Genomic DNA, 22,298 nt, shown 5'->3' with positions numbered 1-22,298 from the left:
TTTGCCCTTCAAAGCTCTTCTAAGCTGAATGCAATCCGACCTCAGAATAAAGGATGACCATTTACGCCCCTCCTGGCCCACAGCTGAGGACGTTATCATCCGATCATGCTCCTCCTTTCCTTCCTGTTCTTTGATGGAGTGATTGTAATCCCACACCCTTCAATTATTTGTGATAACAGATGAACAGTTTTGATTGTGAAGATTTGCAAAACTGGCTAACTACCTCCTCTGGCATGCATAATCCCAAAAAGGTGGATCTGTGCTTGAAAACTCTGAGAAACAACACATGTATGGATACCGCCAGTAAGATAGAAGAGAAAGCACATAAGCAGCGGAGAGACTCATTCACTTGGCATAGCCATAATTCAATGTAACTGAATTTCAGCCTGGGGCATTATGCAAATGCTCCATGTGTGTTTGTTTGGGTAATCTTTTTTTTTTTTTTGCCTCATTAAATTATACATAAACATATGATGAGAAATCTGGTCATGAATCTGACCAATCCATAGCCAGACAGTCTAGGGTTTGGGAAAATCAGAACTCTCCATTTCTGTGAATGTAGTCTTGAATTGTTTTAGTATCAAGTATAAAGCATTAGCTATTGGCACTGCAGAAAATCCACATTCCTGTCCAAAAGCACCTCAGGACTATAAGAAAGTGGTACTTAAAGATTAGACCAGAGTTTCAAGCAGTGAAGTGTGACAGGAAATATATCTGCAGAAAGCACTGCTCAATGTAAAGGGCCATGTAAACAGCACTGGACAGAAAAAGAGCTAAAATTAGCTTTCTTTCTTTCTTTCTCTTTCTGTCTTTCTATTTCTTTCTTTTTTGTGTTAAATCTGCATTTATAATCTACACTTTCTAGCCATATTAAGATCAGGACAGATGATGATGATGTGTATTTTGACACAACGCTCATGTATACACAGACACAGATTTGTTTGCTTGTCCTTCTTGCAGTTTCACATCGCTACCATACCTATAATCAATTTATTGTCACACTGCAAAGAAACTGTGTTGGAAAACCTGGGAGATAATAATCATAATATGGTTTTGCTTCCATGTGGGATATTAGGGCGTGCTCGCCTGCGATGTGTCATTTTAGCACTTGTAGATAATCAACCTGGGGTTATACCGCTCTGAGAGAATAAGCGGTGTCTCTAAACTAATTAGCGAGAGCACCCACCATAAGAATTTCCACGCAGGAATGCTGTGGTAATGTTTGGGTTTGAGGGCAATCGAATTGGTTTTCACCATGACTCTAAAAATGCTTCTGTCATTGACATTTTCTCCTTAACTCCCTGTCTTTGCGTACCCAAACATGCAGATTAATGATTTTCTTTTCACTGACTCACACGTAGTCACAGGCACAGTTAAAATCCCAACATGACGTAAGGTCTACTGCTTATGTCTTCCTACAAGTCTTATGAGAGTAATGCTGTTAAGGCTTCAGGGTGGAAGAGTGTAATCTCTTTCCCCCCCAAGTCATTAATAACATCAGCCGAGTCTGATTACATCTAGATGAGCTCTTTAGAGCGTGAGAAAACAGGACAGGTCATTTATGCCAGACAATGTCACTGAGCCTAGGGAATAAGAAAATATTAGAGGAATTCTACTCATAATTATGGTTAAAATCCTAGTTATCACTACAGTGGCATAAAGGAACACAGCAGTGCAGGAGAAGCAGGAGTACTGTGTGTCTGTACTGCAGGCTGACACTGTGTTTTCAATGAATCTCAACACAGAAAACTGACTGGCTTGGCGACCTCCAGCTGCCAATTCTGCCAATAGTCGCGTCATGTGGGAGTCTATAGACTTGGAGCAGCAGCTGCTTGAGAAATATTGAGCTCATTCCACCTGCCATCCACCCACAATGTTCACTCACCCCATGCTGTATAGAAACCAGAGGAGAGCAAATCTTTTTTTTTTTTTTTGTTCTTTTTAAAAGAACGATACATTTATTTTCTGCTATCTCTGTCTTTTATTAAGATAAAAAGTACGTCTGGCACCTAAACATGTGGGAGTCATGATATTGAAGAGGAGTATTCTTAAAAGCGTGACTTTATCTTTCTCTGTTTTACAGAGAAAACATTTACCACTTCATCTTCATAACAAACCTCACCTCCAAGCTTTAATCCTCAGGCACAACTGATCACGTTTGTTTATCATTTAAATTAAAATGACTGGCGTTTCTTCACTTTAAGTATTCTGTTATATCATTTTAAAGTTGTCTCTCTTTTTGCAGGCTTCCTGGTATTTGTGCCTGAAGCGAAGCAGTAAACCTTCTGGTACATACACTAAAAACTTTGACATCTTAAACTGGAAGCCTGTGATCTCATCACCTCATCATACTCTTTGAAAGACGTATTACAGCTTCTAGATGGGCTGTGCTGTATATGTGGACAGTCAGTCATGACGGATGACACTGTCATTCCTTACTATTTCCAAACCATGTTTAGATTAATCAGAGGAAAAGAAGTCTATATTTGTTCCAAGAGCTCTGTGAGCACTTGGCATTTTGTTCTGCCCATCTAGCAGCTATAATGTTTCACTGATTTTGAGGGTATTTGGTAATAGAGCATAGTATTGGCCAATATAAACCTTAACCACGCGATAGCTCTAGATAAAAAGTTGAGAGAAAAGGTTACTACTTCCTCGTCAGAAACAAAGGCAGAACAACTTCCAAAGCTGTCAAGATAATATTTCCATTAATGCATAAATGTTTGTAATAAGGAAAAGGTCAGGGATCACTGAAGGCTTTGGAACATAACTGCTAGTAGCTATACCTGAATTTGTGTCTTTCCTTATGGTTGACTTTTGAATTTTCTAAATATTTAACAAGTTAATGAAGAAACTTTCTCTCTGACTACAGAACCACAGTCCACAGACATGCAAGTGAGTTTAACTGGTCACCGTAAATTGGTGAAAGTGAATGTGAATGGTTGTCTGTCTCTCTGTATAAGCCTTGCAATGGACTGGCAATGGATTGACGGATGGAAGTCAGATCATCACAGAGATGCTGGAACTACTTAAAGGGCTACCTGCATATACTAGACAAAGTGAGAGGATTTTAGAGGAGCTTACTATGGGATGAAAGTGATGATATGAGTCATATGCTTGAGCTGTGCTGACAAACATCACTGGTGGCAGGTGTGCACGGTGGAGGCCGAACAAACATGCAGTAACCTTAAGCCTGCAGTGAGGAGGAAGCAGTGCCTTCAGAAAATGCAAAAATGAAGTATCTCACATAAGAGATGAAAAACCCCATCAAATTTAAGATCTGTCTGCTGTCTCATACACATTCTTTAAAATAACTTCATCGCCTCTTTTCTACACAGATTTCTCATGATGACACAAGTGCTGTTACATAAGTTGCAGATGTCACTGCATACATATTTATTTTCATTCCCTCACTCTGAACTCCGATAAAAGGAAACAACCTTTTCTGTGTAAATTGCTTTTTCGTTCGTTCGCGATATAAATTTTAATTGTTTGTTGCCTTCGTCATTACAGACAATCAACCATAAATTATTCGCCGCAGAGGAAATCAGTTTGAATAACCTGATAAATTTCAGTCGGCCCCGCTGCAGAAAATCAAATGGAGGAAATGAAGTGTGTTTGCTATTCATCAGCAAGTTATTTTTAGGCAGTTGTCCAGGTTGTATCAGACACTTTTCTCTATATAGCTAGTTCTCTGAACTGCACAATGGAATATCATTTTTTTTTCCAGGCAGCAAAATATCCTGAGAGAAAGACATAACAATAACTATTTTAGTCATTTTACAACACAGTATAATTTCCCACTGAATGAGTTACAATTTTAGAATGTACACAAAAATTATTACATTAGCTCTGACAACAACAAGGAATTCATAAGGCTTTCTGTCAGTCGAGCCTGATGTTTTGCATCCCACTGAGGCAGGAACATCGACTCCCTGCACCCAAAAATATCAATCGAAAAAAATACCAAGTGATAATCCCCCCACCCCTCTCAAAACCCACCCCTCCTTCTTTGACTGAATGTTGTGATGAGTACTTGTATGTGTTTGTGTGTGAGAGACTGCCTGAATGGCAGAAAGTGTGTGCGCAGTCTGCCTTGTGTATTTGTGAAACCATTCGTCCTCCTTTTTTTTCTGGATGAAACTGCAATTATTTTGATAAGCAGAGTCTTTACTCTGCAGGAGTCCTGCTCACGTCCTGTAAAATCTCTGAAGAAGTTGTTCATTATAGGGGGAAAAGTATAATCATACAAACATTAGCCAAACTAATGAGCTGCCTTAAGATTATAAATGTCTTTCTCTGTTTGGGCAGCCTATCTGAAAAAAACAAAAACAATTATCGTTGTTTTAACTGTTATAACATCTAAACATTTAAATGACAGCTTTACTCTCTACAACTCTGTGTGTGTAATTATCTTGCCCTCAGTCCTTTGCACACTCCATTTGCGCTGCTATTTCAAACATACTGGTAAACTCATAAGATGTATTATCCCTCTGGTTAGGTTTATTGCGATGCTAGTAGCAGCCAGGGCAGCTTTAGTTCTTACACTGTTTTGTTGTATTTCTGATTAATCGCCCTCTTTAAATGCACTTGTTTACCTGCCATTGAAAAAAAAAAACCCAGTAAGCTCTGTTATAGAGAGATAGATATCTGTAGTAGTAAAGAATGGATGGATGTATGTATGGATGGATTATTAGCAGCACTTTTCACATGAAATATATTTGGGCCAAATGAGCCAAATTTCCAACTAAATGTTAATCATTACATAACATACATAATCATTTGCCTAATTAGAAAAGATATAAAATTCCTTAAAATATAAATTGATTGAAGCTTGCTGGAGAAGACATGTTGGCTATGCCTGTTTACATGGAATAAAATCTAATGAGCAAATTAAGCTTATGGGTGAAGAAATGTATAGTCTTCATGTCCTTTATTATTATTACTATTATTATTTGTTTGGCTCTATGATTGACAAGTACATTTGCTACAAACCTCCGCTCACCCTTCTTCCATTTGTCATTATAACCTATGAATTGTTTTTAAAAATGTAAACGGTACATACTTTTCAGTTTAATATTTAATTCTCATCTTCTACCTCTTCTACAAATTTTTGAATATCTTCCAACCAGAGACTAATTTTCATGCATAGATAAAGAACTTCAACTTTGGTTCAATAATTCAAAAATGCCTAATAATGTTTTTACTGTCCATCCATTTTTTTTTACTGCTATCATGGGGCGGAAACAGCCCGTGTAAGCCCAGAGGGCGATAGGTGGGGAACATCGCAGACAAGCTGGCAGTCCATCACAGGGTTAACACAGAGAGAAACACACCTACACCCAATTAAGAATCATCAGTTAGTCTTTGGACTGTGGGAGGATAATGCATCACCCAGGGGAAACCCATATAGCTTAACTCCACAGGTTGGCAGCACACGGGGGCAACAGATGCATCCTCTCTTTTTGATGGTTGTGTTTAATCTGGGCAGATACATATATTCAAATTTAGGTCATTCACTTTGTCATTTCCAAAATGTTTTTCCCTCTCTGCATAAATCACCTTTAAAAGCAGAATTTTTGCTCCACACTGGTCGGCTTTTATTTTGTAGACCGCATTTATTATTTTCTTTTAAAATTTATTTTCCATAGACAACATGCTCATAGAACTACTTAGACCATAACATAAGCAAGGGCATGAGTCATATGCTTTGGTTTGCTCTGAGAACAATTAGCTTTTAGGTTTCCCTAAGTTTTGTGCAGAGAAATAAAAGCAGCAGCTTATAAATCTGATCTGTGCTGTGATTTTCTGTGCTGATAATCCATCTGAAGAAACTTTTCAAAATGCCATTTTTAGAACTTACACTGTCATACAACTTCAGCAGCAAATAACTAATTTGGTAAATCAAATTAGTTCTTTGTATAATAAAGAGAAGTGATGCAAATGTGACCTGGATAACGCAAAACAAGTAGAAGCTGTCCTCAATCAGCCAAAATTCCCTGGAAGCAACACTGACGCCGCCTGCCTATAATGTCACAGGAGACTATTAGGATAAAAATGTTCAAGAAAAGCAGCTGTCTGAAGTCACACCTGCAGAGCTGTTTTCTTTCTGACTAAATGCTGCTGTCTGAGGTTTCCTCTCTGGGCGTTTTAACCTTTTAAGCCATCTAGAACCCAAGAAGAGCATCTAGCTCCGGGCTCACACCTGCGCTCCAACAGAGAGTCAGGAAAACAACACCAGCAGGGGCCCATAATCAAAACACACATAAAAACAACCACAAACTCCGGGCGTCCATTAACACACTGTCCGTCAAAATTCAGAGGGCTTCATTCAACTGAAAGAAGTCACGCTGTCAAGTTTTGGATACAGACGTCAGGGTAAAACTGCACACAGCGCCCATCGCAGCAACTGTGATCTCAAACAGGTAGGCGGGGACTTCCCAGCCAGCCTCACCATTTCACCATCACGTTTCTTGCTGCACTCTGGCAACAGTGTTACCATGGCAGCCATGGAAACAGAGAAGATTTTTCCCCACACAGTCCCACAGGAATTTTATCTGCCAAAGCCATTCTTTCCATCTTCTTCTCAGTGTCCCCATTTCTTCCTTTTCTTTCATTTATCCAATGAAATGCTTTATCCCAGCACAGTGTGGCCTGCATACATTGCCATGAGATGATAGCGCCTTAACTTTTACAGAAAAAATTATTTGCTTGACGTTATTATGAACATGTCAGTCTTACCCCCTTTCATTTCATTATTAATTGCCAGTCACAATTATTTGTGTTACGTTTTTCTGCCTGTCTAATTGCTTTCCACATGCCTGCATAAATTATACCGGTCATTTACCATTTCTTTTTACATTTCACGTTTTTATTTTGATTTATATGCCTTTGTCAATGGATGCACCTTTAATTAGTACTCTGAAGCACAGAAGACAGGAAAAACAGCAGCACAATAGATGGCACTTCTGCGTTCCTTGTTAAGAACGTGCTCACTTGCTGTCGTGATTCAAAGGACCCTTGTTATCCATCCTTCTCTTTCCAGCCATGCCTAATGATGGTGCTCAGGCTCAACACCCTCCCCGTTTGTTGTTCCTCTTAAGAGGTGTAGCAATTCTTCATGTTATAGATTGAATGCATATAAACATACTTCTATTGCTCTCTGAGGTCACCTCTGTATTCAACGCAGCGTGTAGCATCTTCAGCAAATGTGTGTCTCTCCTCACTTTCCAATTTCAAATACTAAAGTGTGAAATAACTTGGCAGTGGACCAGGTCCATATTTTACCCCATATTTCGGTGCACTATAGGATACATAACCTCAAAGCGACACTCTGCCTCAGAAAACAATGTGGAGCAACATATTTTAACAAACTTTACATCACAATCTATTTTTAAAAAAATCCCAAGAGCCTCTTCAAAACAAGATAACAGGTCATATTTAACTAATTCAACAGTATCCTCATGTTCCGTCAAATACATTATATTGCCAAAAGTATTCAATCGTCTTTTGAACTTGACTGACACTGCGTTCTTAAGTCATAGGGTTTAATAAGATGTTGGCTGACCCTTTGTAGTTAAAACAGCTTCAACTCTTCTGCGAAGGCTTTCCACAGGGTTTAGGAGTGTGTCTATGGGGTTTTTCAGTGTTCTTCTACAAGTGCATTTGTGAGGTCAAACACTGATGTTGGATGAAAAGGCCTGGCTTGCAGTTTCCACTCTAACTCATCCCAAAGTTATTTTCTCAGGTTGAGGCCAGGACTGTGCAGGCCAGTCAATTTTTCCCACACCAAATTCGTTCATCCATGTCTTTATGGACATTGCTTTGTGCAGCAGTGCAGAGTCATGCTGGAACAGGAAGGGGCCATCCCCAAACTGTTCCCACAAAGTTAGGAGCATGAAATTGTCCAAAATGTCTTGGTATGCTGAAGCACTAAGAGTTCCTTTCACTGCAACTAAGGGCCCTGCCCAAGTCCTAAAGAACAAGCTTACACTATAACCCTACCTCCACCAAACTTTACACTTGTCACAGTGTCGACTTCTCCATCAGGTTGCCATCACGTCTGCTCCAGAGTCCAGTGGCGGCATGCTTTACGCTCTGCATTGCACTTGATGATGTAAGGCTTGGATACAGCGGCTCAGCCATGGAAACCTATTCCATAAAGCTCTATATGAACTGTTCTTGAGCAAATCTGAAGGCCACATGAAGTTTGGAGGTCTGTAGCAATTGACTCTGCAGAAAGTCGGTGACCTCTGCACATTATGCGTCTCAACATCGCCTAACCTTGCTGAGGTGTAGTGTATATATTGTGTGTGCTTATATTAAACATAACCAAAGCCCGAAATACTGAGGTCAGCTTATATATGCTCAATCCCTGGGAGCCAAAAGCTGAATTTTTATACTAAACACTTTAAACACTCTCTTCCAAATTTTTTTTCTACTCTCAGTTCTGTTTGATGCACATATGAACCAGCTATGGCTATGAGCAATGCAACCCATCCCACATGCTGTTCAAACCTTCAATTTCAGAAAGTTGCCTCAAAGGGAAATGTGTCCTTAAAGGGGGAGAAGCTAAAACAGCTTGTTTCAGACAGTGGATAAATGGAGGGGTTGCACCAAGGCCCAGCATAAGAGAAAGGATTATTTCAAACTTTTATCATGAAAAGTTGTTGAAGCAGAGGCCACGGATAAAAGTGTGAAGCTGGAAGTGATTAAAGCTTCATGTTTAGTTTCCTAATGCGTGCCACCACATAAACATGCAGAGGATGCCTGTCCTCCTGCAATAAATCCACAAACCCCATTAACGTCTTCATCATTTCCTCCTGCCTGGCAGCTCCATCTTCAACTTCCTTTAACAAATATATCCACTATCCCTCCTTCAACATCCAAACCATCTCAATCTTGTGTCTTTTTAATTCTGGCTCCAAACTCCTCAACCTGAGTGGTCCCTCTGATGCCACACTCATGTGTAATTTTGTCCATCCCAATGAAAATCAAAGAAACTTCAGCTCTGCCTCCTGCCTTTTTGTTATTGCCAACCTCCCCAAACCACACATCATAGGCAGGTCTCACCAACATCTTCCTTTTCACTCACGCTGTGACCCTTCTGTCACAAACCGCCCCCGACACTCATCTCCACCCTGCCCGCACTCTCTTCTTCACCTCTCTTGCACACTGTTGCTTTGGATGTTTTGACCCAGGTATTTAAACTCATCCACGTTCACTTCCTCTGCTTCTTGCATCTTCTGAGCTTTATTGCAACTAATCTATTATCATATTTGGAAATTATATTTAAACCATAATGATATGTCAAATTTAAAATCATGGCTACATAAGACAAACATTTTAAGAGAAAAAAAACCAAACACTTAGCCCTCTCAGTTAACTGTGTTTCTTTATCTCACACAACAGAATCATAACCTCACTGGTTACTAGATACAAGCAACTACTAAAAATAGGCAGCCTCGATAGCAAAGACTATAACAGCTAGCTGTGTCTAAACATCCGCACAGATGAATGAGGTTATAGTTTGTCCTGCATCGAAACCTGTCTAACTCACTACGGAGAACAGAGTAGCACTTACATCTGCCTTATAAACATTTGGGAAAGGGAATAAGAGAGAAGCTATGTGCTACTACTTCTAAAAACTAATGACTATGCTTGTAATATATCCCCAGAAAGACAAAGCTATTCACTTAGATGCCAAATATGGCTAATGCTGTTAACATTTGTAAGAATTATTGAAAAGCCAACGCTAACACTTGGTCCAACATAATCTTTGTATTAGCATGCAAACATACTTGCCGAGTCGACTGATCACAGCTGTGTCAGTGTTTTAGAATTAAACAGGACTTATAGAAAAATTACCATACATGAAAGCACTCTCACTCTTGCTCTCAAAATGCACACCAGTAACGATTTCTGTTGCACTGGTGCTTTTAAATCCTGCCTCCAGTTGATTTTAATCACAACGAAAACACACTGAATAAAGACGAAATGAAAACAAGTGATGTCACGCTTAATATTCCGTGCCATGTGGGAAATGTTTAAATGCAGCGAAAGCATTGTTGGTATTTCTCTGTGGTGCACAAAAAGAAATGGTGTGGAAATATGAGACGAAAAACACAGGAAACAATTACAGAAGAAGTCAAAATACTCACACACTGTAAGCTATCTCATTCTGCCAAAACAAGAATCACTCACCTTGGAGAGGGTGATTCCTGAGACTGTGCAGGCACAGTCTAATAAACACACACACTCACATGCAGACTGATTAGAAGGACAACTGTTTGCTCACTCGAGGCGGAAGGAAGGGCTGTTATACAGCTAAGCTATCACTCTTTCACAAGATTCTCAGAAGTCTCTAGAAAATTGCCCCCTAATATTTTATATGTAATTCCATTATCATGTGCTGTTTTTAGCACTACACATAAAACGGGTACAAAAATCGCTAATTATTAATCCCCTGCTGACTGTCTTGTTTTGTCTGTATTGTGTGCAGACAGTTTGACCTCTAACACAGCACCTGTCAAAATGCACACTAGAATTTGAACACCACTGAGTACACTGTTAGGCAACTCTGTGCTTTTTTATGTGTTTAAAGTGGCTTTCAGAAGGTCTGCACACAGAGATGAACCCCACAGAGTATAATTCATCCACTTGTTGCTGAAAAATAAAATGATCAAGGACATGTAAACAGGCTTAAACACCTAGCAGTAAGATCACTGGAGTTCTACATTCAGAAGTTATTGGTGAGAAAAAACAATCAAAGACCCACAAACCCAACACACAGACATGTGAAAACTGAGCCTTTAATCTTAAAGGACAGATTCAGGCTTGGCTGTCATTCATGAGGAATGAAAATCTTTTATCATATTATGATTTGTGCTTTTATTTTTATTTTTTCATATCCACATTAGCCGGGAAGAGGAAAAAATCAGCTAATGAAGATTAAGTGAAAAGAAATGTCACTTTGAGATGAATATCTAAAGCCCGGCATATAATCTACACATATGCATGTAATACATTTATACATTAGAAAGGCAGAGTGCATCAGTGGTTATTAATCCTTTTACTCTAATGCCACAGCTGCTTCAGATGAGCCTTTCAGTATAAGTCTTCATTATGTGTTCTTTTGAAATGATAATAAGCAGTCTTATTTTAAAGTGGCTGGATTTTCTTGTAATGGTGTTTGTAAAATATAGATGAGCAAAGGAATAACGTTGGAATACTTAAAGTATGAATAAATTAAACCAGAATAAAATACTCAGGTTTTAAGTCTAAAGGTACTCTGCCTGGTGGGCAGGAGGGACAATTATATTTCTATAGGGTTGATACCCCCCTGTGCCCCCCTTTTGGATCTGCCCCTGCTTGGGCACATTTTAACAGCACTTAATATAGTATTTAAATAACTATAGCCAACATCAGTACATTAAATGTCAGTCACGCCTACATAAGCACATAATAACTAAGGTCTCTTCCTCTTCAAAGACAGTTTAGCTAAGTGCTTGCTCATAAGGGATTGTCTTATCGTTGGGGTTTTCGCTCTAATATTGCAGCTCTTTAACTTACAATATAAAGCTCCTTGCTGTTTAATTCAATTGAAACGACAGGATTGAGTCACCAAAAGACAGCAATTTTACCTAGAGGGGTTTGTCAGACAGAAAGAAAAAAAAAAATAACAACACATCCATTTCATGTGTCATCCCTGAAGGTAGTGATGTCTCAGCCTGGTCACCTCTATAAAAAATGTCAGGCTACAACTCTGCCCGGAGTTACTGATGTCCATGCTCTGTTTCAAATTAGAGCTTAAACTACAAGCACTTGAAGCGGTAGCAGCTGAGTATTTCAAAAGTGTATCCTCTTTCTTATGAATGTCTATTTTTAACTTTTTGCACGCCTATTTTAATATGTAGTTCACCATGTAGATGTATCGGGCCAAAGCTCTGACACTTTATCATGGCTGCTAGTTAGTGATGTGCGACACCACTGATTTCCTTTCCGATCCGATACCAAGTAAAATTCAGAGTGGTATTGACGATATTGATCCGATAGCGATACTCTGTACAAAAACTTAATGTTTCATTGTATTTGTATATAATTGTATTATGTAATCGTAATAATATAGCTTCATAATGATTACAGGACATCAGACTACTTGTTCATATTGCTTAATAATGTAGAATTATCATGTAGAAATTAAAAAAAAACGGTCATATGACTCACATGACTCCGTTCACACTCAGCCATTGTTGTGAGTGCGCATGCCAGGGGCTGCGACACATTTATACATTTATATTTCGCATATGAATGTGAAAGGCGTAAGAGGAAGTAGTTCCTTCCAATTTAGACGATCCGAATGATATAGTTTCTTTCCACGGTGTTTCTGTTAATGAAAAACTACAAATTTACCCCAAAGTACTAAAATATCTATATTTTAATATGAGAGTCAATTCTAGAACATAAATTACTGGTATCGGAAGAATCAATATTTCAATATCGATCCGCACACCAGTACTGCTAGTTACTCTGTTATTGTGGATATATATACAGTCACATTACTCTGTTTGTTTTTAAATTTTCTAAGCATTAGTTTAAACATTAAAGTACTGTCTTGTAACTGTGAAAGTATCCACTGGGGTACACAGCAAATCCAGCATGTCCAAATTAACACTGTCGGATTTGATTTCAACACTATTAAAGTGTCTATATGGGTCCACACCAGAGAGTGTTAATTTAACTCTTTTTGGAGAGTTGGTACGTTAACTCTGATTTAGTGTTAAACACCAAATCTGTCTGGAGTTGATAATTTAACACTTGGTGTTAAGAGTTTATATATTAACTCTCAAAGAGTATTTTAGTTTAACTACGTAAGAGTTATCTTCTAATTCATTCTAAAAAGCGGGAATTTTACTGTTCTGAACTTCTAGAAATTTCTTTTGGAAATAAACATTTACTAAAAAGATGCAATGGTTTTTGAAAAACATTTATTCTGAACTGTGCACCACAATTTCAAAACATTTTCTGAAAGACGTAACAGTATACATGTTCTCACTTTCATTAGAATTTTGTTTATCAAAAGGTCTGACATGGTAAATGCAAATAACAGCATTCTCAACACTTATTTCTTCAATACAATATGCATGTCCTTCATTCATCACTTTGTGGAACTTCAACGCACTTCTGCTCTCCCCCATATTCCATCTTCACAAGCATATCCTGTGCGGAGATCGAATAAAAATTAGTTGAGACTAATTAATGGCACAAATAATCCAGTAAACAATTGCAGCACAGTAAAAAAAAAAAGGAATCCTCTTTGAGCCATTACTTGTGTAAAGTATTTTCCCAAAAGACAAGGACACAGGCAACAGGTAATACTGAGCTAAATGTAAAACCTCAACCTTTTTAATTTTTACCTAAACCGTGTGCACAAAACTCTGGAGGGAATATGCTAACGTAGAATCCAGTCAGGACGTCTGCTACTGCTGTTTGCTCGTTTTTTTTTTTTTTTATGGGCGATCGTTTTCATTATACCAACATTTCACATTCTAGACATTGTTTTAGGTGTATTTGACCAAAGATTTGACTGAAAATTCACATGCAAGCTTTTTTTCAAGGCTGTGGTATTTGCCCGCAAACAATACCTTTCAGCTAGCTAAAACAGAATATTATGCTATCAGCGAGCAACATGGCTAATGCCTTTCACATAGCTTTGTCTCAACTCCAAAGAGCCACAGAAGTAAAAGCTAATAACAATTGAAACAATCTTTGAAAAAATGACTTACCAAGCATGGCAAACAACTCAAATATGTAGAGCAAAATGTTCTGAAACGGCTTCACTTCAGCTTCGATTGGAGCCGTGCTGGGGGCGGAGTCTGTGAATTTACTCTGTTGGTGTCATAGCCCCTGTAGGAGTTCAGAGTTAAGAGGTCAAGAGTTAATGTTTCCATTTTAACACCTCCAGATTTGACAGAGAAACACTCATTTTTAACACTCGATTTTAACTACTATCATTTTACACCTCAGAGTTACATTAAAAGAATGTGACTCTACTTAGAGTAAAATTAACTCTACTTTTGCAAGGAGACTATTAACACCAAAAAATTTAACACTTTTGAATTTGCTGTGTACAGTTACCCGCTTGATGGCAAACATGAGGCCTATATATTTAGTCTTTAAATTTATTTAGTTCAGCCTCACTGGGAAAGTCTATGCCAAGGTGTTGGAAAAGACAGTTCGTCCGTTAGTCGAACCTCAGATAAAGGAGGAACAATGCAGATTTTGTCCTGGTCATGAAATACTGGACCAGCTCTTTACCCTCTCAAGGATACTTGAGGGTGTATGGGAGTTTGCTCAACAGTCCACATGTGTTTTGTGGAATTGGAGAAGGCATTTGACCGTATCCCTCGGAGTGTCCTGTAGGAGGTGCTCCGGGCCCCAATCGGGTGTTTGGCCCATTGCTACGGGCCATTCGATCCTTATACAACAGTTGCAAGAGCTTGCCGAAAGTAGAGCAGGGCAATATGACCAAAAATATTTATCACGATATACATTTGAAAATTTGCGATAACGATATAACTGACGATATAATTGACACTAGACAAAATACTTTACAACTCCACAACTTTATTAGTGCAAAAAAAAAACCATCAACGTATTTTCACTTAAACAGTTTTTTATGTGCATTAAAGTTATATAAAGATTTAACAGTGCAAATGCAAATTCCTTGCTGACAGTTTAACCACAACGCGTTTCCAGCGGAAATTGGCCGACATATCCTCAGCATAACCATGTATAATATCCACAAAACGTAAAAAGAGGTTATACTGTCATGCGCCGCGGTGCGCGCGCACAAAAGGATCCAAACGCAGACTCAAGTGTTAGCAGAAAATGACACTTTATTATAACAACAAAAGGCGACCCGGGAAAATCACGGACCATGACATATACACACACACAATACTGTAATACTATGCTGAAGCACAGTACATATCACTCCGCGAGGCTCCTGACTATGGTAGCCGTAATGCTCTGACAATCCATCAAGCGGTGCAGGTTCGTAGCTTAGCAAAGTCGTACTAAAACATTTGACAGATTTTCGAGCGCTGTGTACCACATAAAATCATTTCAAGGTCAGAAAACATAACCAGAATTCATACATAAGGCACACGGGATTATAAGGGGCACTGTCGATTTTCAGAAAAATCAAAGGATTGATTTTAAGTGTGCCATATTTTCCAATAAACACGGTAATAACGATGGCCCGCTAGCATGCGCTACCAAAAATAGTGCTTTGTTGTGTATCTGACGGACGAAAGCTAAACCAGTTCCACACCACTAAAGCATTTTTACAAACCAATTCTGGTTCATCTGTTTCATTCAACGATCCGCTTTCTCTCTTCTCATTCTCTGTCGCTGGCACGCTTTTTCCACCATGTGCGTATGAAAACAAAGGCACTGCGCATGCGCGTTTTACCCATGTTCTATCGCGATATTTCATTTTCTTATCGTTGCCCAACATTATGATATGGCCCAGCCCTAGTCAAAAGCAATAAGTTGGACTTGTTCCTCGTGGGTGATGGGCTTTGCCAGGAGTGCCCTTTGTCCCCGATTCTGTTCATAATTTTTATGTACAGAATTTCTAGGCACAGCCAAGTGACAGAAGGCTTTCACTTCAGTGGTCTCAGAATCTCATCTCTCCTTTTCATGGATGATGTGGTTCTGTTGGCTTAATCAGGCGATGGCCTCCAGCTCTCACCGGAATGGCTCGCAGCAGAGTGTGAAGCAGTGGAAATGAGAATCAGCACCTCCAAATGTGAGGCCATGGTCCTCAGCTGAAAAAGGGTGGTGTGCCCACTCCGGGTCGAGGACAAGGTTTTGCCCCAAGTGGGGGAGTATCTTGGGGTATCTTGGGGTCTTGTTCATGAGTGACGGAAGAAGGAAGCGAGAGATCGACAGACGGATTGGTGCTGCCTCCTGGGCGCCTCCTGGGTGAGGTGTTCCGGGCATGTCCCACTGGGAGGAGGCCCCGGGGCAGACCCAGGACATGCTGAAGAAATTATATCTCTCGGCTGGCCTGGGAACGCCTTGGTGTTCCCCCAGGACAAGCTGGAGGAGGTGGCTGGGGAGAGGGAGGTCTGGGCTTCTCTGCTTAGGCTGCTGCCCCCGCGTCCCGGGCCCGGATAAGTGTAAGAAGATGGATTGATGGAATTTATTTAGTTGTATCTTTAAATTATTATTTCTCAAACATTAAGAAGAAGCAAAAAGGAAGGCAGAGCCAATGTAAAAATGGCAGTGCCATGTTTGAGATATTATTTATATTTAATATTTATATTAATTATATTTGCATGAGGTATTTTAGAAAGACATATACTATGGCGGCAAATACGCACCACTGTACGTATCGTTCCTTGCACACATGCATTGTTCTGCACCCTTTAAATGATTTATGCACCCTGATACTTCTCAAAATTAGTTATTATATAACTGTTATTTGAAAAGAATGATATTATCCAGTGTTATGCAAAAGCATTCATGTGCGTTATAACTGTAAGTGGAGAGCACAGCTGAGTCTTTGAGATGACGTCTGATACGGCCTTTTCCACCAGTGTCATTAAGATGGAGCATACAGATAATCAGTCACACTGATTATGTTAGTAGTGACCTCACTCTTTCAGATGACTGGTCTGAATCAATTTCAAGATTCCCAATAGTCTTTTAGAGCCTGAATATAGAGCACTTTTGGCTTTTTTTTCTACTGAAAATCAACAACACAACAAATAAACTTTAACTAAGCTATTCCTGAAATCATGCTAAACAGAATGTAAAAACTCCTGTGAAAATCTGAAGCTTTTTTTTGTTTCATATCATCGTAAACTGAATTTTTGGGGTTGCAAACAGCAAAACATTCAATGTCACCTTGAACTCTGCAATCAGTTGAGAAAGATTGAGACATATTAATCAATACTAAGCATAGCTTTTTGTTGCAGTCTTATTATCAAAATATTTTGACATCGTTTTCAGGCATCCAGTTTTGAATATTACAGATTAATTACGCATTTTCATTTATCTGAGAATCATAACAATTTTCCTCCTGAGTTTGCCTCCTCTTCTTTTCAGTGCTGTACTGTTGAGCTCTGCAATTTGCTCAATTGTTTTATGCCAAACCATGGTGAATGGTGTCCTGTTATGCTGTCTTCAAGAAACACTTACATTGTTATGCTATAAACATTTTTTTCCAATTCCTCTCTCCTGTCTGCAGACACAAGATGAGAATTTGTCTAGCCTCCTTGAAGTGGTTCCCTCATTTTACTGTCACTGCTGCCCTGCGTTTGGCCCAGCTGCTGTTATATATATATATATATATATAAAAAAAATTTTTTTAAATGTGATATAGAGTTGATTGCAAGAGGACTGTTTCATAAAAAAATTCTCAGGCAACATTTTTTCTCTCAGGCTGCATGTGAAATCCCACCTCATTTGTCCTGACTGGCAGAGCCAAACCCCAAATGTGGCCATAGCTCCACACATAAGTGTCTGTATCCTGAAAGTATACATAACATATTGATTTTAGCAGTTCATTGGGGCACTACAAAGCCTGGGAGTAAGTGCTACTTGAAATGCTCAGTTTACAGGATCTATTTTTTATTTTTTATTTTTTTGTAGGGGTGGGTGAGAGTGCCACTGAGTGATCAGAAATGAAATCACCTAAAGATGCAGGAGGACTGATGGAAATGTCCTCATTGGCCCTTCCGGGAATATGTAATCATGATCATACAGCAATAAAAACAAAATAAACAATGCTATTACTTGGATACGCTTACAATATTGTCCAGATTTAGCAATAGATCCATATAATTATCCATAACTGCACAAATGGCTGCCAATTAACGTCACTTCCCCTCATATTTTTATATATTTTTTTCTTTAAATAAAAGGCAATGAATAAAACCTGTCCCATTGATTTTACTGAGTATTACTGATTTGCTCCTATGAGTGTATGTAAATAGGCTTAAGAAAAAAGCCCAAAAGGTATTTTGAAGTTTTATTCTCAATTCCGAATTGAAATTCAAGTGAAATTTAAACACGTGTCAGTTTTATTGGAAACTCATGCAAAACTAAATGCAGCTAAATTCCTGAATAAAACATGTGCAATAATTTATTATGTCAGCGATCTTAAGCAATCCTTGGGTTTATCTTGACAAGTCTGACTGTGATGAAAGAACTGTCATAATTGCACACATTTTCTGTAAACGAATCATTGCACCTAATGGCTCTTAATTGTTTCTGAAATTCTTAATAGGTGCCAGACTCTGGGAATCTCTTCATTATCACAGTTGGCAATGGTGTCATTATTTTGTGAGTTAGCAGTAACAGTAAAAGGAAAGAGGTGTAGACAGTTCATGGATGAGCTCCCATGAGTCAACATTAACAGGTTCCTCAGATAAATTCTGTTAAGAAGTATTTAATCATGCATATGACTTAGGAGACCAAGCAACGTAAACTGAAATTGCTTCAAGGATTTATCCTCCTACTGGGTTCCATGCAATGATGAAATTAAATCTGCTGATTGGAAGCGGGATCTCCATGCGCACTAGCAGGTGCACGATTTCCAGTCGAGTCTGTCGGCTCTAATAGCCAGTGTGGCAGCTGAATTCCTCACTACATTCATGCGTAGCGACATATATTAAAACAAAGACAGCAACTCTCAGAGACAGTACCAATGACCCTGTTAGACTGTAAACACACTTCTGTCTATGTAGACAATTACATCATTTGTTCCATGTGTGAGTTTTTATTGAGCAGCACTGACGTACATCTCTTAAGATCGTGGCAGGAAGTACAGTCCGGTGGGCAAGAGAATATATACAAAAGGAAAAAAAGCAGACACTCTGTCGCCAGCAGGAAGGGGAATATTTTAACCCGTAAGAGATGGCTCATCTTGCTATGGGCACTTGTTCCCATAGCAACAGGAGCTGGGAGTTTCATCAGGTTGGCTGGTTAGAAATAGGGGATCACGGGACATAAGAGGGGTCAGCACAGGGCGTGCAACCTAGTAGCCACCATCGTCAACCTTCTTTCCTTCACACTTGAACTCTCAAGTACAAGCCTGAGTAAACCCTTGTATTCATTCATTCATTCATAAATAAATGCACAGGGAAACATCAGCTAGCCTGCAATTACTACAATTACTGCATTTTCAAGGTAAATAAAATGATTTACCATATCTGAGCAATAATACACTATATTCCTTTTTGCTAGATAAAGCAACTATACACTGTCTTATATTTATTTATTTAAATTTAAACCGTCTTTATGTGGACGCTAACTTTAACTACCAGGCCCATAAACGGTAAATACAGTTAGGTTCGTTTGGAAACTTGTAATTTTGCTTCCACCATTATGGCTTTTAAATCAAACTTTCAGGATCTGATTGAAGTGTAGACCTTCAGCTTTAATTCAAGGGGTTTAATAAAATTGTCGTGTTAACCGCTTAAGAATTACAGACATTTTTATGCATAGTCCCGTATTTTCAGAGGCTCAAAGGTAATTGCAAAATTGACTGACAAGCAGTTTCATGGCTAAGTGAGGCCTGTTCCCTTATTATTCCATGACAAATTAAGCTCTTTATCAGCCTGTTTCCTTTGCCTTGAGAAACTCTTGGGTTGCTTTTAGAATGTGCCTTGGGTCATTAACCATATCTGCTGTGAAGCAAAGTCTGATCAATTTTGCAGCTATATCTGAAAAGAGAGTATAGTCCTGTACACTTCAAAATTACCCTGCTACTTCAGTCATATCATCAATAAATGCTAGTCATCAGCTTCCACTACCAGCCATACATAACATAACATGGTCTTCGCCAGTTCTGACAGAAAACGTGATATGCTTTAAATCAGGAGTTGTTTCTCTCTCTCCTTTTTTCTTCCCATCAGCCTGATACAAGTTAAAAATGGTTTCAGCTATCCAAAGTTTTTCCAGAACTATGTAGGCTCTTTAAGATGTTTTCTGGAAAAGTCTTCTTCTAAACCTTGTATATTTCCATTCATGTGCATGTTTTAGTTGTAGTCTTTGACACTAAAAGACCTCCATGCTCCAGAATATGCTTCACTTGGCTCAATGTTTTGAGCGAATTTCCTTAACCATAGAAAGAATTCTGTGATCCTCCACTTTAATTGTCTTCTGGGTATTCTAGACTTTAGTGTAACTGTGCTGCCAGGTGCATTTATTCTTTTTAAGATTATATTGATTTGGCCACTCCTAACATTTTACTCTCTCACTGTGATAGGCTTATCTGAGCAGCTGGATAGAGTAGTGGTAAGACAAATGATAAAGCTTATTTGTTGTTTGTTGGGGTTTTCAGTCTCCTTCACTTGGATTGACATCTTATTGGACCTCATATCATATAAATTAAGAATTCCAGGGGACAGATACAAAATACAAGTTCAACACTTGGAATAAACTCCCGAATCTTTTATCTTCTTGATTTGTCTTGTAATAATCAGGGAACAGGTCTCACCAGGCCATTAAACTGCTTGCCAGTCGATTTAGTTTTGGGCCTCTGAAATTGGAGGACTGTGCATAGGAACAGCTCATGAGTAAGAAGTGAAGAAGTGACTCAGAAACTGAGAACACTGCATGCTCATGTAGTAGCACCTTGTCAAAGTTAAGAAAACATGCCTGACAGCATACACTACTTTATTGCCTGTTTTAGTCTAGGCTTTAAACTGTTTCTGAGAAACTCATTAGGAAACTGTTTACTGAGGTCATAGACTAAGTGAGCAGATGGGTTGTTTTCTCAAATGTACTTTTTCACTTCAGCTCTGCACATTGTTGGGAGAATCAAGTTTGGGCACTATCCAAAGTTACCCTTTTGTACCAAGAAGATACACCCCCTGCTGGCCATGAGAAAGAATCAAGGTTTAAGGAATTCCTGGAATGGGTTCATTTTTCAGCCTCAGAGGCTACGTCCATCATTCAAATACAACTTATAACAAGATCTCAAATCAAATTTTAATAATCTATAATAATCTGTTTCCTACCCTACTTAAACACACAATTCATCCTGACACACTTTTATAACACACTAATTCTCAAATGTGATTAAACCATCTATCCTGTCTTCTCTCAGACACCAGTCTTTACTCTTTTAAACTGAAATTTCAATCACGAGTCTGATAGACCACCTACTCACCCCCTGTGCATCCCTCATAGCTGGAGCTTTGACACATGAAAGAGCAGGCTCGGTAAACCCCTGACATTTCACTTCACCTGCTTCACAAGAAACTTCACTGGAGTATTGTGAAAAAAACCCACTGCTGATATTTCACTGTAAACAAGGCACAATGCTGTTGCTGTGTTCCAAACATTCATTCATATCGTGACAGTGTGATACCTGTCTATATTTCAACAGAGGAATGACAGCTGGAAGCAGAAAGACCCCTAATCCTCTAGAACAAGCAAACAGATTTCAGTGGATGTGTGTAGATGCGTGTATTTGTGTGAGAACACGGGATATTATCTGTCACCTGGGCAACAGGTGTACACTGAACACAGACACGTTCAAGCACTTTGGCTGTTTTTACGGGTGTCTGTGGAGACTCACTCTTGACAGTAGCAGTCCTGGTGCAGTTGTACAGAATAGCCAGCTCTCCAAACACCTTTCCTGGCCCCATGGTGCAGAGCTTCAGGCTCTCCTTCGTCACCTCCACCTTCCCATCTGAAACATGCACAAAAATGGAAATAAACCATTAGTAACAATGATATTCAAATTTGACACTTATTTTCTTGCCTGACTACCCAAATCTGTAAGTCCAATACTACATTAAATATGTGCTGCAAATAGCGATTCAGTGATGAAATGGAGTGGCTGATAGATGTCTAAGGGTTTTTATCACATTTTTTAGGGGCAACCAGGCTGAATGCTCACTCGGCTAGAAAAAAAATATGATTATTTTGCAGTGCATGCATCTCAAACTACTCCCGGACTCATGCCAGAGCCTGTGGATGAACAAAAACAAAAAACTCTACAAACCTGTCAGCTTATGTTACCACCACTAACAGAATCACAAATAATCCTGTATGTAAGGATTAGTATGATCATTGTCCAAATCTGACCTCTCATCTAGTAGGATTAATGGTTAATTAAACAATGGTTGCATGGTTGGCTACAAAGCTTTCTGTTTTTCTATTAAATTTTAGGTGTATACTGTATCTCATCCTGTAGTTTTGCTTAGTACTGTGTTCTGTGAACAAGTGTTCTGCCAGAGCAAAGGAAATTAATCAACAAACATGATGTTACT

At 38.9% G+C, this 22,298-nt stretch overlaps 1 protein-coding gene across 2 annotated transcripts in view; it reads right to left on the bottom strand.

Annotated features, from left to right (window-relative positions):
- LOC146695398 (cGMP-dependent protein kinase 1) overlaps positions 1-22,298 on the bottom strand; it is a 119,650-nt gene that overhangs the window by 54,939 nt on the left and 42,413 nt on the right. For both annotated transcript variants that reach the window (XM_085477530.1, XM_085477529.1), the window contains exon 3: positions 21,602-21,715. In XM_085477530.1, coding sequence (XP_085333656.1) covers positions 21,602-21,715 — 114 coding nt within the window. The remainder of the gene's footprint in view (positions 1-21,601; positions 21,716-22,298) is intronic.

The sequence above is a fragment of the Copadichromis virginalis genome, linkage group LG13 (genome assembly GCF_057382275.1).
Source record: "Copadichromis virginalis isolate Kocher_CV1m ecotype Utaka linkage group LG13, C_Virginalis_male_GT1.1, whole genome shotgun sequence".
In the NCBI taxonomy this organism is placed as follows: domain Eukaryota; kingdom Metazoa; phylum Chordata; class Actinopteri; order Cichliformes; family Cichlidae; genus Copadichromis; species Copadichromis virginalis.
Note: the sequence above shows the minus strand (reverse complement) of the source record. Positions and strands in the feature narration are given on the sequence as shown.